Source organism: Periplaneta americana, chromosome 7, assembly GCF_040183065.1.
Source record: "Periplaneta americana isolate PAMFEO1 chromosome 7, P.americana_PAMFEO1_priV1, whole genome shotgun sequence".
Classification (NCBI taxonomy): Eukaryota; Metazoa; Arthropoda; class Insecta; order Blattodea; family Blattidae; genus Periplaneta; species Periplaneta americana.
In genome coordinates, this window is record NC_091123.1 from 77,470,332 (window position 1) to 77,492,253 (window position 21,922).

The 21,922-nt window shown below is 33.6% G+C and overlaps 1 protein-coding gene across 5 annotated transcripts in view; it reads right to left on the reverse strand.

Moving 5' to 3' along the window:
- Positions 1 to 1,720: 1,720 nt before the first annotated feature.
- Positions 1,721 to 21,922, reverse strand: part of LOC138703217 (POU domain protein 2-like) — a 2,136,291-nt gene continuing 2,116,089 nt past the window's right edge. For 3 of the 5 annotated variants that reach the window (XM_069830922.1, XM_069830923.1, XM_069830919.1), the window contains 4 exons: positions 18,157 to 18,414; positions 17,032 to 17,109; positions 11,114 to 11,838; positions 1,721 to 8,880 (listed from right to left, as the gene is read on the reverse strand). In XM_069830922.1, the coding sequence (XP_069687023.1) occupies positions 8,643 to 8,880; positions 11,114 to 11,838; positions 17,032 to 17,109; positions 18,157 to 18,414 (1,299 nt within the window). In that variant the 3' untranslated portion in view covers positions 1,721 to 8,642. The remainder of the gene's footprint in view (positions 8,881 to 11,113; positions 11,839 to 17,031; positions 17,110 to 18,156; positions 18,415 to 21,922) is intronic. The other 2 variants (XM_069830920.1, XM_069830921.1) reach the window with 2 other exon arrangements.

Here is a 21,922-nt window from a genome sequence, read left to right on the forward strand (position 1 = left end):
CATCCTGTTAAAAGAGCGTACCTACTTAATGGTGTTTAAAATAAAAAAAAGTAGTGTATGAAAATTGCCTCTTTTATTGTCCCACAATTCTCCATGATTTCTAAAGTAAAATATTTCTTTTTCTATATCCACAGCCAGACACTAAAAAATCATCAACTTACTTCACCTCTGTTGATGATAGAATATCTAATATAATTAAATTAGGATATAAAAAAGTTTTGATTTTTTCACAAGCCTCATCCATTTTCAAACCACTGACAGGCAAAATAATTTTGAATATGCCATTGTCGTTGAATCTACCAACCAAATCAATAGGTTTAAATAATAACATTACACTCCTGAGTTCCAAACATTTGATTGGTCGATTCTACTGTTACCAGTTGGTTCCCTACACGTTGTTTTCTTTTCCCTAGAGCTTAAGCAATTCTCCGACACATTATGATACGTTTTCAGTAAATTGATACAAGATGACGAAAACACATGCTGACATCAACTGGAACTATGTTATGTTCTACTTTACGATTTTATACCACAGCAAGCTGGCTTTAGGCCTACATTCTATTGTTAAGAATGTGGAATTGAGAAACAAACATGGACGACATACAACACACCGAATAAAAAAGAATGTACTGTTCAAGTCTTCTTCTTGACTTACTTTCTTGTTTTTAATCATGTTTATTATTATTCTTAATTATAAGGTGGAGAAACCACAAGATTTGATATCTCCTTTAAAATGTCTAGCTTACAAAGTGGATACGTATGATGGGTTTCTTCTGTACACGAATATAGCTTTCAATTGCCATGACAATGCACATTGCAAATAGAAACATTGGATTATTATAATTTTACACTGGGATACACTAAACCATTTGCTGTACATTACAAATAATCTTATTCTCTCGATCATAAAGTTAGTATGGACATGAGATCAAAACACGGAAACGGCCATTGATGTGTGCTTGTAGTTCTACATACAGTTTGACAGTCTAGATTCTAAATGTTGTATTTGTTATTGAATCTTTGCAGTGCAATTGTTTATTCAGTCAAATGGATTCATGATAGAAAAAGTACTACCAAAAGATAGTGTAATATTTGATTCTGAAGAGAGATGTTAAATTCCACACTAAATGCAAACATTCTAGGTATACCAAAAGTCTATTTTGAAAATAACAGTCCTTGAGTAACAAGAAAGGTAACATATTTTTGGTTGAATTAAACAAAAATCTTTCCATGAGCATTGAGAGTTTTCTTTTAAACATAAAACACAGGTATTGTGAGCCAATGCCCATCATTATTACATATATTTTATTGTTTACCAATCGCGAAACATATAAACGCAGGCAAAAAATAAAGCACAGAATAAATAACAATATTCAATTAATTTGATCAGATTATTAGAGGATAGTAGTTCAACTGAATTAATTTATGTTCAATTTAATTAATTTATTATAACTTCAATGTTATTATATTCTAGGCTGCTTAATAAAATTATTGAACAGGAAGGTGAATGTGCTGTTTCATCTGAAGACAAATGAAGAGGGTAATATAAATATAAAATAGGACTTGTAAGGACACGTTTTATAAAATTCTGGGGGCTTAAGTTTAACATGCATGAACTGTAGGTATATGTTACAGACATATAAAAATATTAACTTTTCCTGCAGTATTTCCAAGGACCCAGTATATATCTGCACATTTGGCTCACAATCCCATAAAACTGTTGATTTACATAATATATTTCTTATCATTTAGCTACAAAAAGAAATAAAGAGAGACATATTTTGCTTCATAGATAAAAAGCTTAAAGCTGTTTACAATATAACATATTGGACCCTACGCTAGAATTAGTGGGACCAAAAAAACTGTCAACGTGTTAATTATTTGGTTTTGCCAGGGGCAATAGGAACTTTTCACACTTGGTCCTCATCATGTTTATCTAACCATTATGACATTTAAATCATATTCTCCCCTTCAATAGAAAAATCTAACATAAAAACTTGAGACTTCCTCATCCAGTAACTGTACACATTAATTAATCTATCTCTGTCAACAAGTGCTATGCGATGGTGCATCCGTCAGCTGTGTGACATCCACCACGATTGTTGTATGTGAGGAACCCTGCTTTAAAACAAGCGGATGTCACTAAAGCCAAGTTACTGCTTAAAGAAAACTTAAACATACATTCCTGCATATGCATACAGAGAACAATCATATTCGCTATTTTTTTTTTCGAATTTACATTAATATAGGCAACAATCCATACGCTATACCTTTATATCATAATAAATCTAGTACAAAACTCTATGCTAGGGAACAAATATGAAGAATTTATGTTGTGGATGTTGTTATTTAATTACAGTGAAAACAGTCAAATTGTCGAAGATAAGGATTCATCCAGGACTTTTAATGATCTGAATAGAGTGAACTGGCCATATACGCACTTCTTTGTGTCTTTTGGCATTCATGTAAAATTTACAAAGTTCCTGTTCAATCCCTAAAACAATTTGTGTTTGTGTGCTGGCCCATGTAAATTATATTCTAAATGAAAATGTTGTGTTGTTCTTGAAAAATGTTACTAAATTAAATAAAAATATTTAATATACAAGGCTATCTACTAACACAATTTCACATAATCATGTTCATTTTCTCATAATTCAATTTTAGGAACTTTTCCCTCTGGAAGACACACATTGTTTATAAACCAAAGTTAAAAGTGTTTTGAATAACTTATACTTTAATAACTTTAACTTCATTGTTTAAAATTAATTGTTTAATAAACCATATTTGAGATCTGATATTGTTGCCTTTGTATCTTTGGAAGTAATATATTTTGGTTTCTTTAATTATATTTATTAACAAATTTCTGCACCAAATTATTAAAAACTTCTATTATACAGTGCGTAAGAAATTAATTAATATTGTCCTTAAATGCTGTTTTTTTTTATTTCGTGAGTTTAACTGGAATTGAAGTAAAAGTTATTCCACTACATAATATTGACGAGTTTCATCATAGTTTAATTAAAACTATTCAATAATATATTAAGCTTCACTGGGAATAAATTCTAACTACCAGAGAACTTTCTCATCCTTGGTAGTCTCTGAAGTGTATATACACAAATTACACAAATTTTAAAATCACATTTTTTATATAAAAGGGTGAAACATGAAATTACTTAAATGAAAACAGTCTTTGCATAAAGTGTAATATGCAAATAAAATATGGTAATATAAAATGGCTAATAATTTACAATAATAATTTATGTCTCTTTCAGTACCACAACAGATGACAAGTGGAAACATTGTCTTTTTTGTGATATCACTTAAAATAGATTAACAAACATGTCAATAAAAATATATTACAAAATTGCTATCATTTCCATCATCACTATTTTAAGCGAGATCACGTAAATCACTATCAACATAATGCTGTTAGGGTTTCATGATCTACACCTACACTTTTTCTTTTCAAATCCGATATGACCACATATCCCTCAAAATAGCATATTTTCGATGGTGAAGATATGCGAACATTTTGTTAAATACCTCTATTTTGTGTCTTTGATATTCATCTCATCTTGTAATACTGCAATTATTATACAATTTATATTTGGAATATTACTTTAGCGTTAAATCTTAATTATAAGTTTACTTTTTCATGTATTTCGGACACAGTTATAGGGATACTGCTTCTCATCAAAGGATTGGGAATTCGAATTCTGAGATCCCGTGAAATTTAGAGTGAACATAGAAATCACAAGATAATTTTCTTCAAGAACTTTCGTTTTCCCTACCATTGCTTCAGTATCATACAATAACACACCCAGTATGAAAACATATGCAATTTCAAATAATCGCTAAGTGCAGGGTTATCAGTTTTTCAGACATTTTGATTCTTGCGATGAAAGAGTAGTGGAATGGAGAAAAATTCTCTCCAGCACCGGGATTTGAACCCAGGTTTTCAGCTCTATGTGCTGATGCTTTATCCACTAAGCCACACCGGATTCCCACCCTGGTGTCGGATCGAATCCTCTCAGTTTAAGTTCCACTCTTGAGTTCCCTCTGGTGGCCGCCCTCTGCACTACGTCATAGATGTCTATGAACGTAGGACTAATGTCCACATATATGCGGAGGTGCACTTGTTATGAGTGATTGGTTGGCTGGGATTTGATGGAATAAAAAAATAATATATTTTGATTCTTACTATTTAGAGAGAATTCAAAGGGTAATATAATGTAATTTGGTAGGTACTTTTGAAAAATAAGTACCTACCCAGCACAATGTAAGCTTGGATGGGTCTATGGCACCATATAAAGTTAATATTTTTACGTTAATACAAAGCCAAAAATTTTGCACAATATAAAGTAGTTTAAAATATTTTAAGAATACGTTATTTTATCATTAATCTATTTTAATTGTTTTCTTGTTGCGTTGTTTTTCGGAAATATTAAAATCAATGAAATTAGGCAAGGATATAAAGTTACAAACATATGTGCGTTCATAAAGCAATTAAGAATAACACTGAAATTTCTTGATAATGTAAATTATGTACTGTATTCTCTGTAATTTCTAACCAAATAAAAATGTTCCTAGATTCTATTCATTTTTCATACTGCGAACAATTTGTTTATTTCTTTTTTAATTAATTATATATAATTAAAACTTGTAATTTTTCGAATCTTTAAGTAATTTTGTAAAGAGAATTATTCCGAATTTAAGTTAAAATAGGTCTATTGTCAGGAAAATTGCAAATATGAATTATATATAGGCCCATCCTTTTCTTACTTTCCTTAGCTAATTCACAAAATAGCAGCAATTCTGTCAAATATAAACAGTTTTAATTGTTTTCTTTTTTTTTTTTTTTTTTGTATTAAGAGATTTTCAGAGGTACATAAGAATGCCTGTCACCTTCTGAGATTAAAAGTGATAATTCTTTTTCATTCATTTTCTGTTAATCTTTAGAAATTTTATGCTAATTTCATTTGTTCTAACTGATATTTTCTATGTTCCTTTAAAATCCATGGTCGGCAGTAAACAGATGGCACCTGACTTTTCAGTTAATTTTCAAAATTTCCATATTTCATTTGGCGAATTTTCCATAAAGTTATGTTTCAAGAAGATGTTGATTGTAAGTACCGGTACTGGGTATTGATATTTATACTTTGTTCACTTGAATAGAAAGAATTAGAATTTATATTTTCTACATTGAAATACATTTTTACTTGAATGTAGATATAAATGAAGGGAAAATTTAAAACATACACTGCATGGAAAAAATAATATAAATTTCATGAATGTAAAGTTTTTAAAAATTTAATGTCAATTTTATATAAATCTCTTTCTGATACGAACTGAGTGAATGTAAGATGTTTGCTGATACCAATTGAGTGGACATTAGATATTTAATCTGAATATGTGTCTATGGAGAACATAAAATTTGTAGATGTTTTGACTCCAATATATGGTTATTAATATAAAATTTTGTTACTTATCTAGGACATTGTAGATGTAAGTGTAATGGGAATATTTTAAATGAGAGACAATTATACGAATAGAATTCATCATATTTTCTAGAGGTTTTTAACTATCAATAGGATACGAGGTTAAACATGCTATGCATTATTAACTATTCATTGGTGTTATACAGATAACTTGAAATGACACCATAAACTGAATTTGCTACTATTACAGAACAATTCACTCCACAAGATGCCTCATAACGTGCAATGACAGGTACGTGAAACTGAATTGAAATTCAGGCAATTTCTATATCTGGTTCAGACCAACATCTGTCATAGTTCACCACTACAACAAAGTAACAATAAAACACCAATTAAATGATAAATTAATAATAAATGTTAATTAAGATGTCAAGTCTTGTGGAATAAATAATGCCATAATATGAAACTGGCCTTAAAATGAGATTTATCACAGTAATTGTTCTTTGCAACTAAATGTGAGTCACAAAGAAGTGAATATTCTAAAATCTACCAATTTAGTACTCCAATTCATTACTCCAAATACAAATTGCTTATATTAATAACCAATACTGCAATTAGTTTTCAGAGCTTCGTTATTATTGAGATACAATTCACAGCAGTCATTAAAAATTACGGACATTCATGACCATAAACAAGAGGGAATAGTAAGACTTTACAAGTATGATTTGAAACTTTGTTGGTGTTCAACATGGTGCGAGATTTTTGGGTCTTTATACCATGTCACAGATGCAGAAACATCTGTTTCAGAGGTATGTATCATCTTAGAAAAAAATGACCAGCTGCCATATGCTAAGTCCTCTTCGGAAGGCTTCAGTTGATTTCGTGAGAGCTTATGTTTACACATGAACGAATTTCTTATGCAAGACTCTACTCTGTTTTTCCTTTGATTTGTTTGTTTGTTTGTTGTTTTTTTTTTGGTCTATTTATAATCAAGAGCATAATAAACATCCTTTCCCGAGTTGTATAAAACAGATGAATTTAGATAAATTCATACTATAGGAGATCGGTAATTTTTTGTGTCTAAGGTTGTACATAGGTGAGTCAGTAAGTAAATTACAAACTGGTAGCGACCTATCTTTTTAATGAGGTGCCTGAAGCTATCACCGTTAGATGGCAATATTATCCAATTGTCAACATTATCAATGTGTGCACAAGTGAAACAAAGAACCAGCAGTTGCAAGATGGTGGTATCTCTGCATGAGCATATCATTACCAAGTAGTGCTCTGTTGTGTGATTTTTTGGCTAAAGGTCTGATGGCAAAGATCTTCATAAAGAAACATTGCCCCTGTATGGTGAGCATTGCCTGTCACATCAAGCTGTTCTCTGAAGGGTGAGCAAGTATCTAACACTGAGTTGGTCGGCCAGTGGAGATTGTCACGGAGATAAATGTGCAATAGGTTGATGACGTGATCTGAGCAGACAGAATGAAAGGAATGATGTGCTAGCCTGGATAGGCACAGGTGATGAGTCTTGGGTGCTTCATTACCAGCCTGAGACAAAGCGTGCATCAATGCTTGGATCAAGTCATTAATGGTACACACATGCAGAAGTACGTCAATCTTGCAATGGTTGTTTCTTTGTTTTGTGCCCACATCTATAACACTGCCATCTAGCAGTGATAGTTTCAAGTGTCTTATAAAAAAACGTAGGTTGTTACTTCAATTCATAATTACCGGTACTTATTGACTTTCCTCGTATAAGCTCCATCATTAGGGAATGCACGGGAAAGGGAAACTATCTATTGGATCAGTTGTCAAGAACTATTGGAGAATAACTCGTGGTAATACATTCAAGAGGTAGATGCCCTGATAATGAAGCCTATATGTAACTCCTAATACACATATAACTTGGAACCCAAAAATCTCTACTACACCCATACAATTTTTATTTCATTAATAGTTTAAAACATATTTAAAAGCTTGGGATATGTTTGCAGAATACTTAAAAGATAGAGAAAAAAACAGGGCGAAAAAAAGTTTTACTTTAGAAAAGTGTGAAATGTGGCTAATCGAGTATGCAGCAAAGTTAAAATGTAAAAGATGGTAAAGTCAAGTGTTTATTGTTTAGGTTAGTTTTAATAATTTGAACAGAAATATAATGAAGGTTAGTTTAAAAAACTTGAACAGAAATATCATTTCCTGAAATACTATGGAAGCCTAAAATAGTTAAAAAAAAATTGTAAACAGAAATTTAAAATCTGGATCATAATAGTTACTGTAGTTTTGATGAAGAAATGAATGTGGTTTGTTGAAAGCCCCATGCATCATCTTAAGTTATATTTTCCCTCTCAGCTGGTAAACTTAGTCCAAAACTTTTAGCGTTCACACATACATATAATTACAGCTACTCACTTTTATAAATGGTAGATTTTAGAATTTTACTAATATTAAAGTCTTTTCCACTCAATCAGCTTGACATGAACTGTAGTAATTTTCAACAAAACCATCCATTGTGAATGATTAATTCCCTTATCTTTTGACAACTTCTCTCACCATGAAGACCAGCATCTCACTGTCGTCCTGGGCTCCAAACATCTGTTTAATATTCTTAAAGGAATATACATTTCCATTCCAAAATCTTCATTCTGTTCCTAGTAGATCTGTTGCATAATTGACACTGTTTCCACTGATTGTGTTTACTTCTGTGTACTATAGCTTCTTACCATATGCAAATCACGGACTTTAACTTCTCACTTTCATTTAGTTCTTAAGTTGTTTACTCATGCAATTATTACTTAACAGTTCTATACCTGCTACATAACTAATATGATGAATATTATTAAATTATTAATAATAGTGAACATTGCACAAATACTGAGGGTATTTTTTGGGAGGGATTCAGCTTCACTTTGTAATAACTTCTTGAAAAGATGAAGGGATGTGACCACATTTCTAAATGTTCTTTCTTCCATTAATAGTTAAAAACAAATAGTTCTATTACTATAAAAGTGGGAACTGTACGCAAACACCACAAGTAGTCTGTCATTTCATGAAATGTTCTAAAATGTGTCGGGAATGGATATGGGAGCGAGGTATCTGAGTTTGATATAATTCTGCACTCCAACATACATGGGCAGAGTGTTCGGCCGAAGGCAGTCCTTGTAGACGCTCTGACGAGCTTCATCATGGACCTGAAGAGAATAGTCATTCACTCTTGACTATAGGAGGTTGTGGTCCACTGGTAGGTCCTCCAGGTCCAACATAGCTGTGAGCTGACGACGTTACTAAAGAGATGGGATTCCCCATTGCTGACAGCGATCCACCTGCTAAAGAGTTGGCAATGGAAGCAAACATACTGGAGGGATTTGAACCAGCCACTGAGCAAATAGTTGGGCTCCCCAATGCAGCACTCGGAGGGTTGATTCTTTTTTCTTTTTGACGTCTGTAAAAGATACAAATAAACATATTAGAAAATTAAAATATTTTCCTAAATTTAAAGCTACTCTAGCTTTTGCCATCCAGTCTGCTCTCAATAAAGCTGAAAGTTAGAATTTATAAAACAGTTATATTACCGGTTGGAGTCTCAATTTGAAAGAGGAACAGAGGTTAAAGGTATTTGAGAATAAGGTGCTTAGGAAATATTTGGGGCTGAAAGGGATGAAGTTACAGGAAAATGGAGAAAGTTACAAAATGCAGAACGGAACGCATTGTATTCTTCACCTGACATAATTAGGAACATTAAATCCAGATGTTTGAGATGGGCAGGGCATGTAGCACGCATGGGTGAATCCAGTAATACATATAGAGTGTTAGTTGGGGGGCCGAAGGGAAAAAGACCTTTGCAGAAGCCAAGACGTAGATGGGAGAATAATATTAAAGTGGATTTGAGGGAGGTGGGAGATATGATGCTAGGGACTGGATTAATCTTGTTCGGATAGGGACTGATGGCAGGCTTATGTGAGGGTGGCAACGAACTTCCGGTTTCTTAAAAGCCATAAATAAGTATAAGCTTGTACTTGCTATTTGGGAAAAGGAAATTGTACCAGAACAATAGAAGGAGTCCATAATTTTATTGTATCTATCTTTAAGAAGGGGGAAAAGACTAAATGTAGTAACTTTCGAGGAATATCACTTTTGTTGACATCATACAAAATTTTGTCCAATACAATATTATTTTGAGAATATTAACTTCATATGTAGATGAAATTATTGGGGATCACCAATGTGGTTTTTGGCGTAATCGACTATTGATTAGATTTTTCGTATTCGACAGATATTGGAGAAAAATGGGATTATAAGGAAAAATTTCTATATAATATTTTTATTGATTTTGGTATTCCCAGGAAACTAGTGTGATTAATTAAAATTTGTCTCAGTGAAACGTTCAGCAGAGTCTGTATAGGCCAGTTTCTGTCTAACACTTTTCCAGTTCATTGAGGGCTAAACCAAGGGGATGCACTATCACCTTTACTTTTTAACTTTGCTCTAGAATATGCTATTAGGAATGTCCAGGAAAACAGGAAGGGTTTGGAATTGAGCTGCTTGCTTATGCGAATATCGTGAATATGCTAGGAGAAAATCCAGAAACTATTAGGGAAAACACGGGGATTTTACTTGAAGCAAGTAAGGAGGTAGGTTTGGAAGTACACCCCGGAAAAAACAAAGTATATGATTATGTCTCGTGACTAACGAAATGGAAATATAAAAATTGGAAATTTATCCTTTGAAAAGGTGGAAAAATTCAAGTATCTTGAAATAACAGTAACCGATAACCAATGGCAGACTTAAGTGAGGGTGGCAATGAAACTATGGGTTCTCTAAAAGCCATTTGTAAGTAAGTAATTAATTAATAAATAATAATAATAATAATAATAATAATAATAATAATGATAACAATAACAGCCTATTGTTAATGCAGCTAAGATTGTATGGACATGTTATGAGAAGAGAAAATAGATTAAAAAGAGAAGCCCTAATCAGAAGGAATGAGGAAGAGGGGTAGACCACAATCCACATGGGCAGAAGAAATGAAGAAGATTACGCGGAAAAAAAATCTGACAGATGAAGATCAGCTAGATCGAGAGAACTGGAGAAAGAAGGTAACTTTTGATTGAGAAAACCTGTGTTAACACAGAAAATTCTTTAATAATAATAATAATAATAATAATAATAATAATAATAATAATAATAATAATAATAATAATAATAAAAATAAAATAATAATAATAATAATAATAATAATAATAATAATAATAACAGTAAGAAGAAGAAAAGAAAAAGAAGAAGAAAAATGTTCTAGTTTGTTATGCTGCCTTCTCCTTAATTACTTTATTATTTATACGAGGTTTGTGTGTTAGATTCTTTTAATTACTGCTAACATTTAAGTATGTAAGTTATCATTTGTGGTTGTTTTGTAATGAATTCATACATTCTACTGCCACTTCGAATTCTTTGAATGAAGAATATTAAAATATCCATACAAGTCATCATTAAAGTTGACCATTTGTTGGAAGACAGACAAACAGGTACACAGATAAGCAGACAGATAAAAACGTATACGGGTATACACACATCTGTGCACTAAGCAGAGAAATGGTAGTTTTTTATTCTTTGTACATAAACCATCACATTGAATAAAACAGACACAAATGTATAAACAACTTGAAGACACCCACCTGTTACAGAACCAGACTCGAACCACTTCTTTTTCCATTGTGAGACTCTCGGCAAGTAACGCAATCTCTTCTGATGTGGGTTTGGGATTCTGGAGGAATGCCTTCTCCAATGCCACTCTTACACTGGTTTCAATAGACGTTCTCTTCTTTCGACGTCTTCCTATGGCTTCTGGTGTTGTCATAGGATTAGTCAAAGAATTTGGATTGTTGAGGGAGTTGTCTGCGTCTTCGAGCCACTTTTGAAGAAGGGGCTTTAATTTACACATATTCTTGAAAGAGAGGTTCAATGCTTCAAACCTTGAGATAGTGGTCTGTGAGAAATCGTTACCATAAAGTTTCCCCATTGCAAGTCCAACATCGCCTTGTGTGAAACCCAACTTGATCCTACGCTGCTTGAATGTCTTTGCAAACTGTTCGAGCTCCTCCAAGTCTGTGGTTTCTTCAGGCGATGGCTCCAAAATCCGTGATTGAGGGGTCTTAATGTGATGATGATGATGATGTGCAACTCCGGCTGGTCCTGATGGAGGTAGTTGAGACTGATGGTTGTGATGATGGTTCACACTATTGTGATGTTGTGTAAGGGCAGAGTGGTGATGAGAATGGTGATTAGAGGGGCTACTGTGATGATTTTGATGCGTGTTGTTTTGTTGTTGCTGAAGCTGCTGTTGCTGCTGCTTCTGGAGTTGCTGTAACTGTTGTGCTGCTTGTGCAACTGCTTGCTGTACCTGTAACAACATATTAATTTGTAGTGCTTCTGCCATGTAACTGCCAGTCACTTACTGTTAACACTGTCAAGAAATACAAAGTAAAATTAGATTTTATCAGTGCCCAAGGCAAATTGAAGGTGATAATTTCCATGAGCGCACAAGATCTGTTTACTCTAATGTACTATGCAATATTTTATCCATTACTGGGATCTAAATTTAATTTTAAATTGTAGGCTTTATGTTTGTAATATGTTGTTTTTGAAGAAGTTACCAGGCATAAATGAATGAATGTAGAGATTTAATTGTTTCTAATGTGTTGGTTGTCATGGAGGGAGTGATTTGATAGTTATACATGTGAAACATATCTTTAGCGGACAAGTATTGATGTTATGGATGAGGTGTAAGCCAAGTCCGTAATATCATACGAAGCCACTGAAGGTTTCACATATGAGGCACTCAGAAGCAAAGTGATACAAGTGACATTTAGTAAGTTTTGAGATAAGTGACTTTGAAGTTGAAACGGAAATTTAAAAATCTGTTACAGGACTATGTTGCTGTAAATTTACAGTTGTATATGTTGGTACTTATATTTTTTAACTTCTAAATAGAAATTATGTATTCTAAAACAGTTTAGGTAAAATAGGGTCCTAAAGTCACTTGTATTATTTTGCCACGAAAACATTTTTTTGGAAAAGTAATATAAGTGCAAGGGTTTTCAGTATTTTTATATTATTTAAAACAAGAACAAGGACATTGCTTACAACATTGAAACATTTCTGTCTTAACAGCACTTGAGCTTATTATCATATTATAACAAAAAATGTGTCTGTATAACCGAAAGAATCAATCAATCAATCAATCAATCAATCAATCAATCAATCAATCAATCAATCAATCAATCAATCAATCAATCAATCAATCAATCAATCTTCTTAATGTATCCAGTTGTTTGCAGACAACATAAAGTCAACTATAGTCCACTGTAGTATTTTCAGTTCTTCTTTTTCATAGTAAATTAGGGGTATTTTGATCAGTGTTCATTATAGACTCCTGTTGCTAGTAGCCAGAGTTGGGGTGTAGTCAATATATACTGCAGAGATGTGTCTTCTGCAGCTGATACTGACGATTTTAATTTACTTCTTTTGTGGTTTATGGATGGACAGTATAGAAGAACGTGTTCCAGATCTTCATCATGATTATTACACCACACGGTGTAGGTACAATTGTGTGACAATGTGATCTGTTCTGACTCTTGTTAAAAATGTTTGAACATGTCTGGGCAAGTTTTTGTAAATTTCCAGGTCATTCGGTTTCTTTTTAATGGACTGTAAAATTTTTCCTTTGTCAGAAGAGAGCCAATTGTTGATCCATAAGTTTATAAAATGAAACTTTATTGAAGTAAAGGCATTGGATAGAGATATCACTTGAAGAGGTCTTGGTTGCAAATATGTTGCCTGTTTCGCAACATTATCGACTTTCTCGTTCCCAGGTAGACCGCAATGACTAGGTATCTATTGAAATTTTATTTTATTTTGGAGTTTTTTTAGTTCACTTAGTTGTTTCTGAATTGGAATAATTCTATGTGCGTATAGGTGTGGTATATATTTGATTATATCAAATATAGTCCCCTTGGAGTCGGTAAGTATTCAAATAGATCTTTCAGAAATTTGAGTAACACACTAAAGAGCAGCAACAATAGCTAGCAATTCAGTGTCAAGACTGGAGGAGGCTGAACATGGTATGAAGTAATTTTCTTGATATTTTGGAATATAATACCTTGCTCCTGATGTTCCATCATCAGGGTTTAGAGATTCATCTGCATAAATTTGAAGGTAATCCTTATATGTGCTGCAGAGTAGTTCTATGGCATCTAACTTAAGAATGTATGGAGGATCATTTTTGAAATGGTTTCGTGGAATTTATAGGCTATGTTCTGGAATTATCCATTTTCAAGGAGGAATTTCATTTACAACTGGAGTTTTAGAAATGAGTTTGTCTGTGATATAGACTGGTATTTCTTATTTGTTTATTTTGCAGAAATTACGTAGGATATTATCTGACAGTTTGAAGAACATCTGAGATCTGGATGAGGCTTGCAATTTTAAATGTATTTTTAGATCCTTTTTTAATACATAGTGTCTGATTGGTTGAATATTATATTCAATTTCTAGGGCAACAGTTGATGTGGTTTTTGGTACTCCGAAAGAGGAGGACTAAGAAAATTTCAAATTTTAAATGAAATTCAGCTGTTCATTACATCACTAGCCTCATCACATCTCTCTCTCCTGAAACATCTATGTTTCTGTCATGAAGTGCATCTGTAGTGTTCCTACCGCGAATATTCCTTCAACTTCCTCTTCCACGTACTTTTCCACGTCCTAGAGTCCTTATTATAGGCCCATCCTAATGCTTCAGGTCATCAAGGAAAGAGTGGGATGAATTTCATTAGCTATTGCAAGTTGCTCCACTTAGCAAAAATCATCCTTATTAGATCACGGTATAGTTGGTCCAGCTCAATGTGTGCAGGCCTTTCTCCATTATGGCAAATGAATTAGTCATACACAGAAGAAACGCAACAACAATATGTAAACAACGCAATTGTATTAGTTTGCCTCTCAGTCAAAACTCTGTATGCATTGTAATACAAGTGTAAGGCCAACATGGAGCAGCACTGACTGGAACTGCACTTATATTACTTTTTCTCTGAACAGGAGTGACGTTAAAGATTTAGAATATATACTTATCTCACTTTTAAAAAAAAAATGTCACTTATATTACTTTGCTTCTGAGTGCCTCATATTTGTTACATACAATATTTTTTGGTACTAAGTCCGTAAAGTGGTTTCTAAAATTAGTATTAAACTAGAATTTAATCTTATTTTCAATATTATTTTATTCATATTTGTATGCCATGACTTTCTATTTATTAGAATGTATTTCCGATATCAATTTTACAAATAATTTGTTGTTGGTTACGACTTTCTTATTTTTATCAATAATGACAGCCATGTCAGAAGTTTCAGACGAAATTTTAAGGAAAGCTAGAAATATTGTTTTAGAATTACTTCTAAGAAAAATCAAAGTAAAAATATATGAGAATAAATACATTATATTTAAAATATGTAAAAGTAAGATATGTAAAATATTTTTGTCACATTTTAAGTAGGAAAATGTCTTACTTTTCATTTCCCTGTCCCTTCGAATGAGTGCAGAATGCAGGTAATCAAACTGCTCTAGCATTAGTAATTTTATTGAAAAGGTGGATTCCAAACTGATCTAGGTCTAAATGACAAGTTATGAGAAAAATGACAAAAACTGATAAAATAAATATGATGTCCCTAGTATCTTCATATGTTTTTTTCAAGACTTAGAACAATCTGTTAAATAAACTTACACAGTTATAATATAGACTTGAAAAAATAAATTAAAAATCTTAAAAAAGGACTTAGGACACTTTGGAATTCACCTCTTCAATTGTGTCTTGTGGCATTAAAACATGGCCTTATTTAGACAAATAAAAGAACATCGTAAATAATGGCCATGATGAAATTGCGGGCAAACTGAATAGTGCTTCATACTGTAGATATTTTAACTATAAGGAATGTGAGGGGAAGCAGAGTAGGGAAGAAATTAATTATATATATATGATGTTCCTAGTATCTTCATATGTTTTTTTCAAGACTTAGAACAATCTGTTACATAAACTTACACAGTTATAATATAGACTTGAAAAAATAAATTAAAAATCTTAAAAAAGGACTTAGGACACTTTGGAATTCACCTCTTCAATTGTGTCTTGTGGCATTAAAACATGGCCTTATTTAGACAAATAAAAGAACATCGTAAATAATGGCCATGATGAAATTGCGGGCAAACTGAATAGTGCTTCATACTGTAGATATTTTAACTATAAGGAATGTGAGGGGAAGCAGAGTAGGGAAGAAATTAATTATATATATATGATGTTCCTAGTATCTTCATATGTTTTTTTCAAGACTTAGAACAATCTGTTACATAAACTTACACAGTTATAATATAGACTTGAAAAAATAAATTAAAAATCTTAAAAAAGGACTTAGGACACTTTGGAATTCACCTCTTCAATTGTGTCTTGTGGCATTAAAACATGGCCTTATTTAGACAAATAAAAGAACATCGTAAATAATGGCCATGATGAAATTGCGGGCAAACTGAATAGTGCTTCATACTGTAGATATTTTAACTATAAGGAATGTGAGGGGAAGCAGAGTAGGGAAGAAATTAATTATATATATATATATATATATAATCTGAAGATGCACTGAAAGAAATAGTGAACAGAAAAAAAGTATGGGGCAGAAGAAGATATCAGATGATAGACAACATTAAGATACATGGATCGTAGGTGGAGTTTAAAAGGATAGCAGAAAATAGGAAAGGTTGGAGAATGCTGGATTTGCAGAGAAAGACCTGCCTACATTTCACTGACCCCAGGCATTGTCCAGTTCATAGTATTAACATTAAATAATGAGCAGATCTTTTTTCCCTGTTCAGTATACATTCATTTGCCTTCTCTCATGTATCATGCAATATCGTTAAGTTAAATTAAGTGCAATTAGGTAGCACTAGAATAGGTCTACTATAAATACAAAGGATTATTTTCTCTCCTAGAACGCACATGCTGTAGATATAATTCCTTTTGTGACATGTACATCTTTACTAGAAACAGCATTCTGGGACTTGATGATTACTTTCAAAACAATCACATAACCGATGTTGTATTGAATGATACACGAGGAAGGGACAGAGAAGAAGGAAAGAAGTGGTAATGTTAGAAAGAAAACTGAATATTTGATTGGAGTTTAAAATATAAGAAACATTCCTCTACGAGTGACCTGTTTGTGTCATCTAACCAGTGTGTTCTTGATCTTGATTTATAGTTGTAATTTTGATTATCTATTGTTTTCTATTTTGTATGTAAGCATACCAGTTTTATTCTAATGCCATTCACTATTTGCACGATCCTTCCCGAATCTTCACTGAACAATGGATGCTGGGTGCAGGATTTTGCTGATTTAAAAACAATATTAATTATTTCAGGCATGAAAAAATTCACCATTCATTACCAAATTATACACTGAAGGAAGTGCACATGCTATCAAACAAAATATGTAAGCAACATGCATTAAGAGTAATAACACACACAGATAACAAGCAGCTTATGTTGGTTACCTGTGCTGCTTGGGACACTACAGGGACACCTCCTCTTGGCGGGAGGTTTTGGTGAGCAAAGCTCTGCTGGAGCAAACCCTGCAACCAGCCACCAATGTCATATCTTGATATGATCACATTATACAGTACTTTCATAACCTCTACTTATCATTGTTACGGTATATAATTATATTAATAATCAAAACTAATTTACTATTCACCACAGACAATCAAAAACAGCTTCCTATTGTCTCTTTTTTTCGTATTTTTTGCCTTTTATGTTAAAATTTTAATATGAAAATTAGAATATCAGTAAGTTAAACTGTTTTTCCAAAATGGAATGAGACTTCTGGTATCATCAAAACAATATTATCAAACTGCATTATGAACAAGAGTAGCAAGAAAATGTCACATTTTAAGTTTTCGTAATATGAAAAATAGTACACTAGGTTTCACATTTATTTAATCTATGTAACACAATATAAATAAAGTAACAATAACAATGCTAAGTGGTTGTAAATACTCATGGAAGGTTATCATACATTTCTTAGTTCTATTTCATTGACTGGATACGAAGCTACCATGAATACACCAACTTAAAAACAATTTTTAAACTGAACAGTATTACGTTTTGCAATCATCTTCATACATTTCCAGAATTATCTAAAAATATCTGTAATTTCATTATATTTATCTCATTTTAACAATTATATCCTCTGAGTGTATTTACAGTGTTGCATTATCATTCCACATTTTAATGCTTTATTCTGCTAAATATTTACGACATTGAACACAGTATTTACATAAGTAAATAAGTGCCGTGATTTTTGCCAAAGAATCACATGATGAAGTTTGGGTTCATCAGTTTTTCCTCAACCTATATAGACCTGTGTATCCTCTATCTTACATCACAGTTTCTAATCTTGTAATATGTGGAATACACATAACATATCACTACAATCCCATTTCCAATGTTTCTCGTAGAATTGAAAATGTTTATTTTGATATACATGCAATTTAAAATACCGTACCTACTCCATATAAGATCAAACCACTACTATTCTAAATGGAAAAGTACTAAAAATTCCAAGGTAATCATATTTTAAGTTCTATGTTGGTGAGAATTCTAAACAAGCGAAATCTTACCTGGTTCTGGAGGAAAAACTGGGCTTGGGCTGGAAGCTGGGCTCCAGTACCAGGCTGGAACAAGACGAATTGCTGGAGCTGCTGTTGGAGAGATTGCTGATGCTGCTGAAGGGTCTGCTGGAGTGCCTGAAGTTCTTGAGGACCAAGAGCAGCAAGGTTTGGCAGTGCTGACGTGACTCCAGGAATCTGGCCAGCCGCTGCTGCAGCCAACTGGTTCTGCAGGAACAACTGCTGTCCCTGAGCACCAAGACTCATCAGCTATGGCAAGCAAACACATTTCTCTTAGAGTTATCTTAAGTTGTACTCTTAGTGTAGGCAATAACACCCTCAAGCCTAAGACAAAGTCAATACACTTTTCATTCAGACTTGTGAAGGGCGGAACTCATTCAAGTCTCAAGTTCGAGTCCCAGTGACTGCGAGAGATGGTGCTGTCGATAGACCAAAGTGTTGTCCAGCCCTATGATTGAGGATGTAGTACGTCACGTTCTTGTGCTCAGCATCTTTTTTGTAGCACGTCCATTTATTGACTTCCCTTTACCCTTAAAAATTATCTATAAATGTTGGAATGGCCAATGACACTGGAGCTCAAAAAGATATGAATCAAAAGTGGAAAAGATGCATTGTAGAACCCACCAACCCCCTCGATTGTATCTCAATATACAGTACGATTATTTAGTCCTGACAGTCGCCGACATATGTGTGCCTGAGTCAGGCTAGTCCACTTAGTTACGCTGAGGGGTGTTTGGATTAGTCCAGCGGTTCCCAAACTTTTTCAGCCACGGAGCCCTTTTTGAAGCAAAAGTTTCTCGTGGAGCCCCAAGAAATGTTTTTTTTTTTTTTTTTTTTTTTTTTTTTTTTTTTTTTTTTTTTTTTTTTATCTGTCTACGTTCTATGAAGCATATTTCACACGATACATAAACGGAAGTATATATATAAAGGAAACAATAGTAAAAAAGTACGGGATATAATTTATTTAAATCTACAAAATGATATTAACAAGTAGTTAAGATATTTAAAAAAATGTTACAATGTTACATGTACACCCGAAGTTAATGTGAAGAATGTGCCTGTTTCTTGCGACAGAGTTTGTCAGTGTCCGGTGTCATAGAAGTCAGTTGAAGACGTATATCGTCTTCTGTGTCCAAACAAGTTCGAAATATTGTTTTTGTAGCCGTGTACCTCGAAAAGGTCATTTCACTGAGGTACACAGTACCAAAAGGTACTGAGAAATTGAGAGTGAGAGAAATTTAGCTTTTGAACTTAACATCAAAAGACCCTCCCCTAACTTAGCCCAAAATTTGGGAAATGGTTTGCTTTTAAATTATGCCTGACAGTGGCTGTTCGAAACCATGTCTATAAGAACGTCATATCTGAAGCAGTGAGGGCTGCTGGTTTTGACATCACTGGAAATGGATCTACAATCCATTCATATTTCTTTAGAATCGATTCCTGAGTGTCCCTTGGAAACTATGAATTCATATTTTGAAGCAAATTGTCAAGGTGTTCTTTCATTATTGCTATGAATGAGACATTCATTGTTATGTTATTATCTTCTATAAAGTTTGAAGTCAATTAGAAACGTAAGATCCTTATTGTCGACGCTTTCTATGTAGAACGCCATCTTTTTCTTCAGTGCGACAATTTCGTCATCAGCATCGAATATAGTCTTCCGTTTACCTTGTATGTGTGTGGGCTGAATTCATTTTTGAAAAAGTCTGCCAAGTAACATAATTTGTACAACCAATCTTGATCATTCAAATAATCTGCTAGCAAACTGTTCTGGTAATTCAAAAGTGAATAAACTTCCGTTCGAAGTTCATGTAATCGGGACAACGCTTTACCGCGCGACAACCATCGCACTTCTGTATGTACTGTAATATTACTAACAATGACTTGTGTATGCTACCCATATCTTCACACTGGATTTTAAGTAGTCTACACTGCGAAGGTCGTGCCTTAATAAAGTTTATAATTTTGACGGCGTTGTCTAGTACCTGCTTTAATAAGCTGGCATTTTCTCGTTGCGAGGGCGTGTTGGTGTAGTACAGTGCCTACTTGTTCAGTTCTTGATCCTTGTAACAGCGCCAGCAACAGGACCTACCATGGCCTTTGCGCCATTTGTGCACACGTCAATGCAATTGTTCCACGGTATCGAGTTTTCAATAGAGAAGAAAAAATTTCAGTACCGCTTGTAGAGGATAGCAATGGCTGCAGAACAAAATATTTCATGAAAGAACCTGAAAATTCATACCGCACAAACATCATTAACATAGCTAATCCGGCAAAGGCCGTGGATTTGTCAAGTTGTAACGAAAATTTCGTTTAACTGATACGGAAAATCATGATAATTTTTTTATGTCTTTTCATATATTCTGGATTCCATTATGCATAATGTTATTTGATTAGGGCACACTGGAAATCAAGTTTGCAGTTTTCTCGTTCACCATGCAATTCACTACCTTCACTCATAGTGGTTTCATAAGAGTTTCAGCAAGGGTGAGGTTTACCAGCAAGAGCCTGGTTATGACTAGCCAAGTACGACGTTTTCAGTGCTTTCTCGTTGTTTGTTTTTACACGAGGTAAAATTTTGTCTGAACTGCATGGAGTTCGTCACATTTTCTTTCGAAGTAGTCTGCAGTTTTATTTGTGAATTTTTAAATTGAGAAATGCTATCTAAGTTTGACAGGGAACATAGAACTATTGGGAAAAACTTTGTTACATATCACACACTGTGGACGTTCATCAGCAAACTCACTGAATCCCATGTCCAAATATAAATCACAATATTTTCGTTTGTTACTTTCAATACCTCTACATTAGGCATCGTAGACTGTGAGACAGGATCATGATCAACATATTCGCACTATCTTCTTTGAAAGTAAGGTTATAGCTGTTGTTATCTCCCTTTGACTGAGCACTGGTTGATGGCTAATGACTCTTAGGTCTTAGGGAGCCCGTCTTAAGCCACAGTTCCGGTTCAACGAAAGTTTAGCTAACACATCTGCTATCAAATTAACATGCAGGTATACAGTATTTATATTTTTTGAGGTAACGTAACAGTCAATAGATTGTAGATTCCACGTACCACGAATAACAAACGCTGCCTGCCCAGTATATAAAAAATAAAATAAATTTCGAGAATCATTGAGTACTTGGCAAGCAAGAAAGATCGAGATAGTTCCAGTGACGAGTAGATCTAATATCAATGCTTCCGTGTAGCAAGAAGAACGCAAACTACTTTCTCAGAAAGTATTTTTCGCTTGATGGAAGTAGTTTCCGTTTTCCCGCTAGAGACTAGATGGAATTAGCAATTTTTGTCATCTTCATAATTTCCGCGGACGGAGCCCCTGAGAATCATTCGCGGAGCCCTAAGGGCTCCGCGGAGCACACTTTGGGAACCGCTGGATTAGTCAATCGCATTCAGAGCAATCGGATGTCACGCCATACGATAGAGTGGTGTGTTTCCAGTACAGTTAAACTGTACTGCATTTCTTTACTGATCCTAGCTCTTATCTCTACTCTGAAGCTCTCCCCACTACTCCTATTACTTCCCCTCTTTTGCGTCTTCGATCTGTCAGAACTAAATAATCGGTCTGTAATCGATAATTAAATTATTCTGTTAGGGTTTCCTACCCTCCTCACTGGTTGAATAATATTACTTGAATAAAGTTGATATATATTTCCTTGGACCAACAAACTCATTACTCTTGAATCAAAATAAAGAATAATGCAGCTGTTAAGTATTCAGTTATAGAAAAATATACTT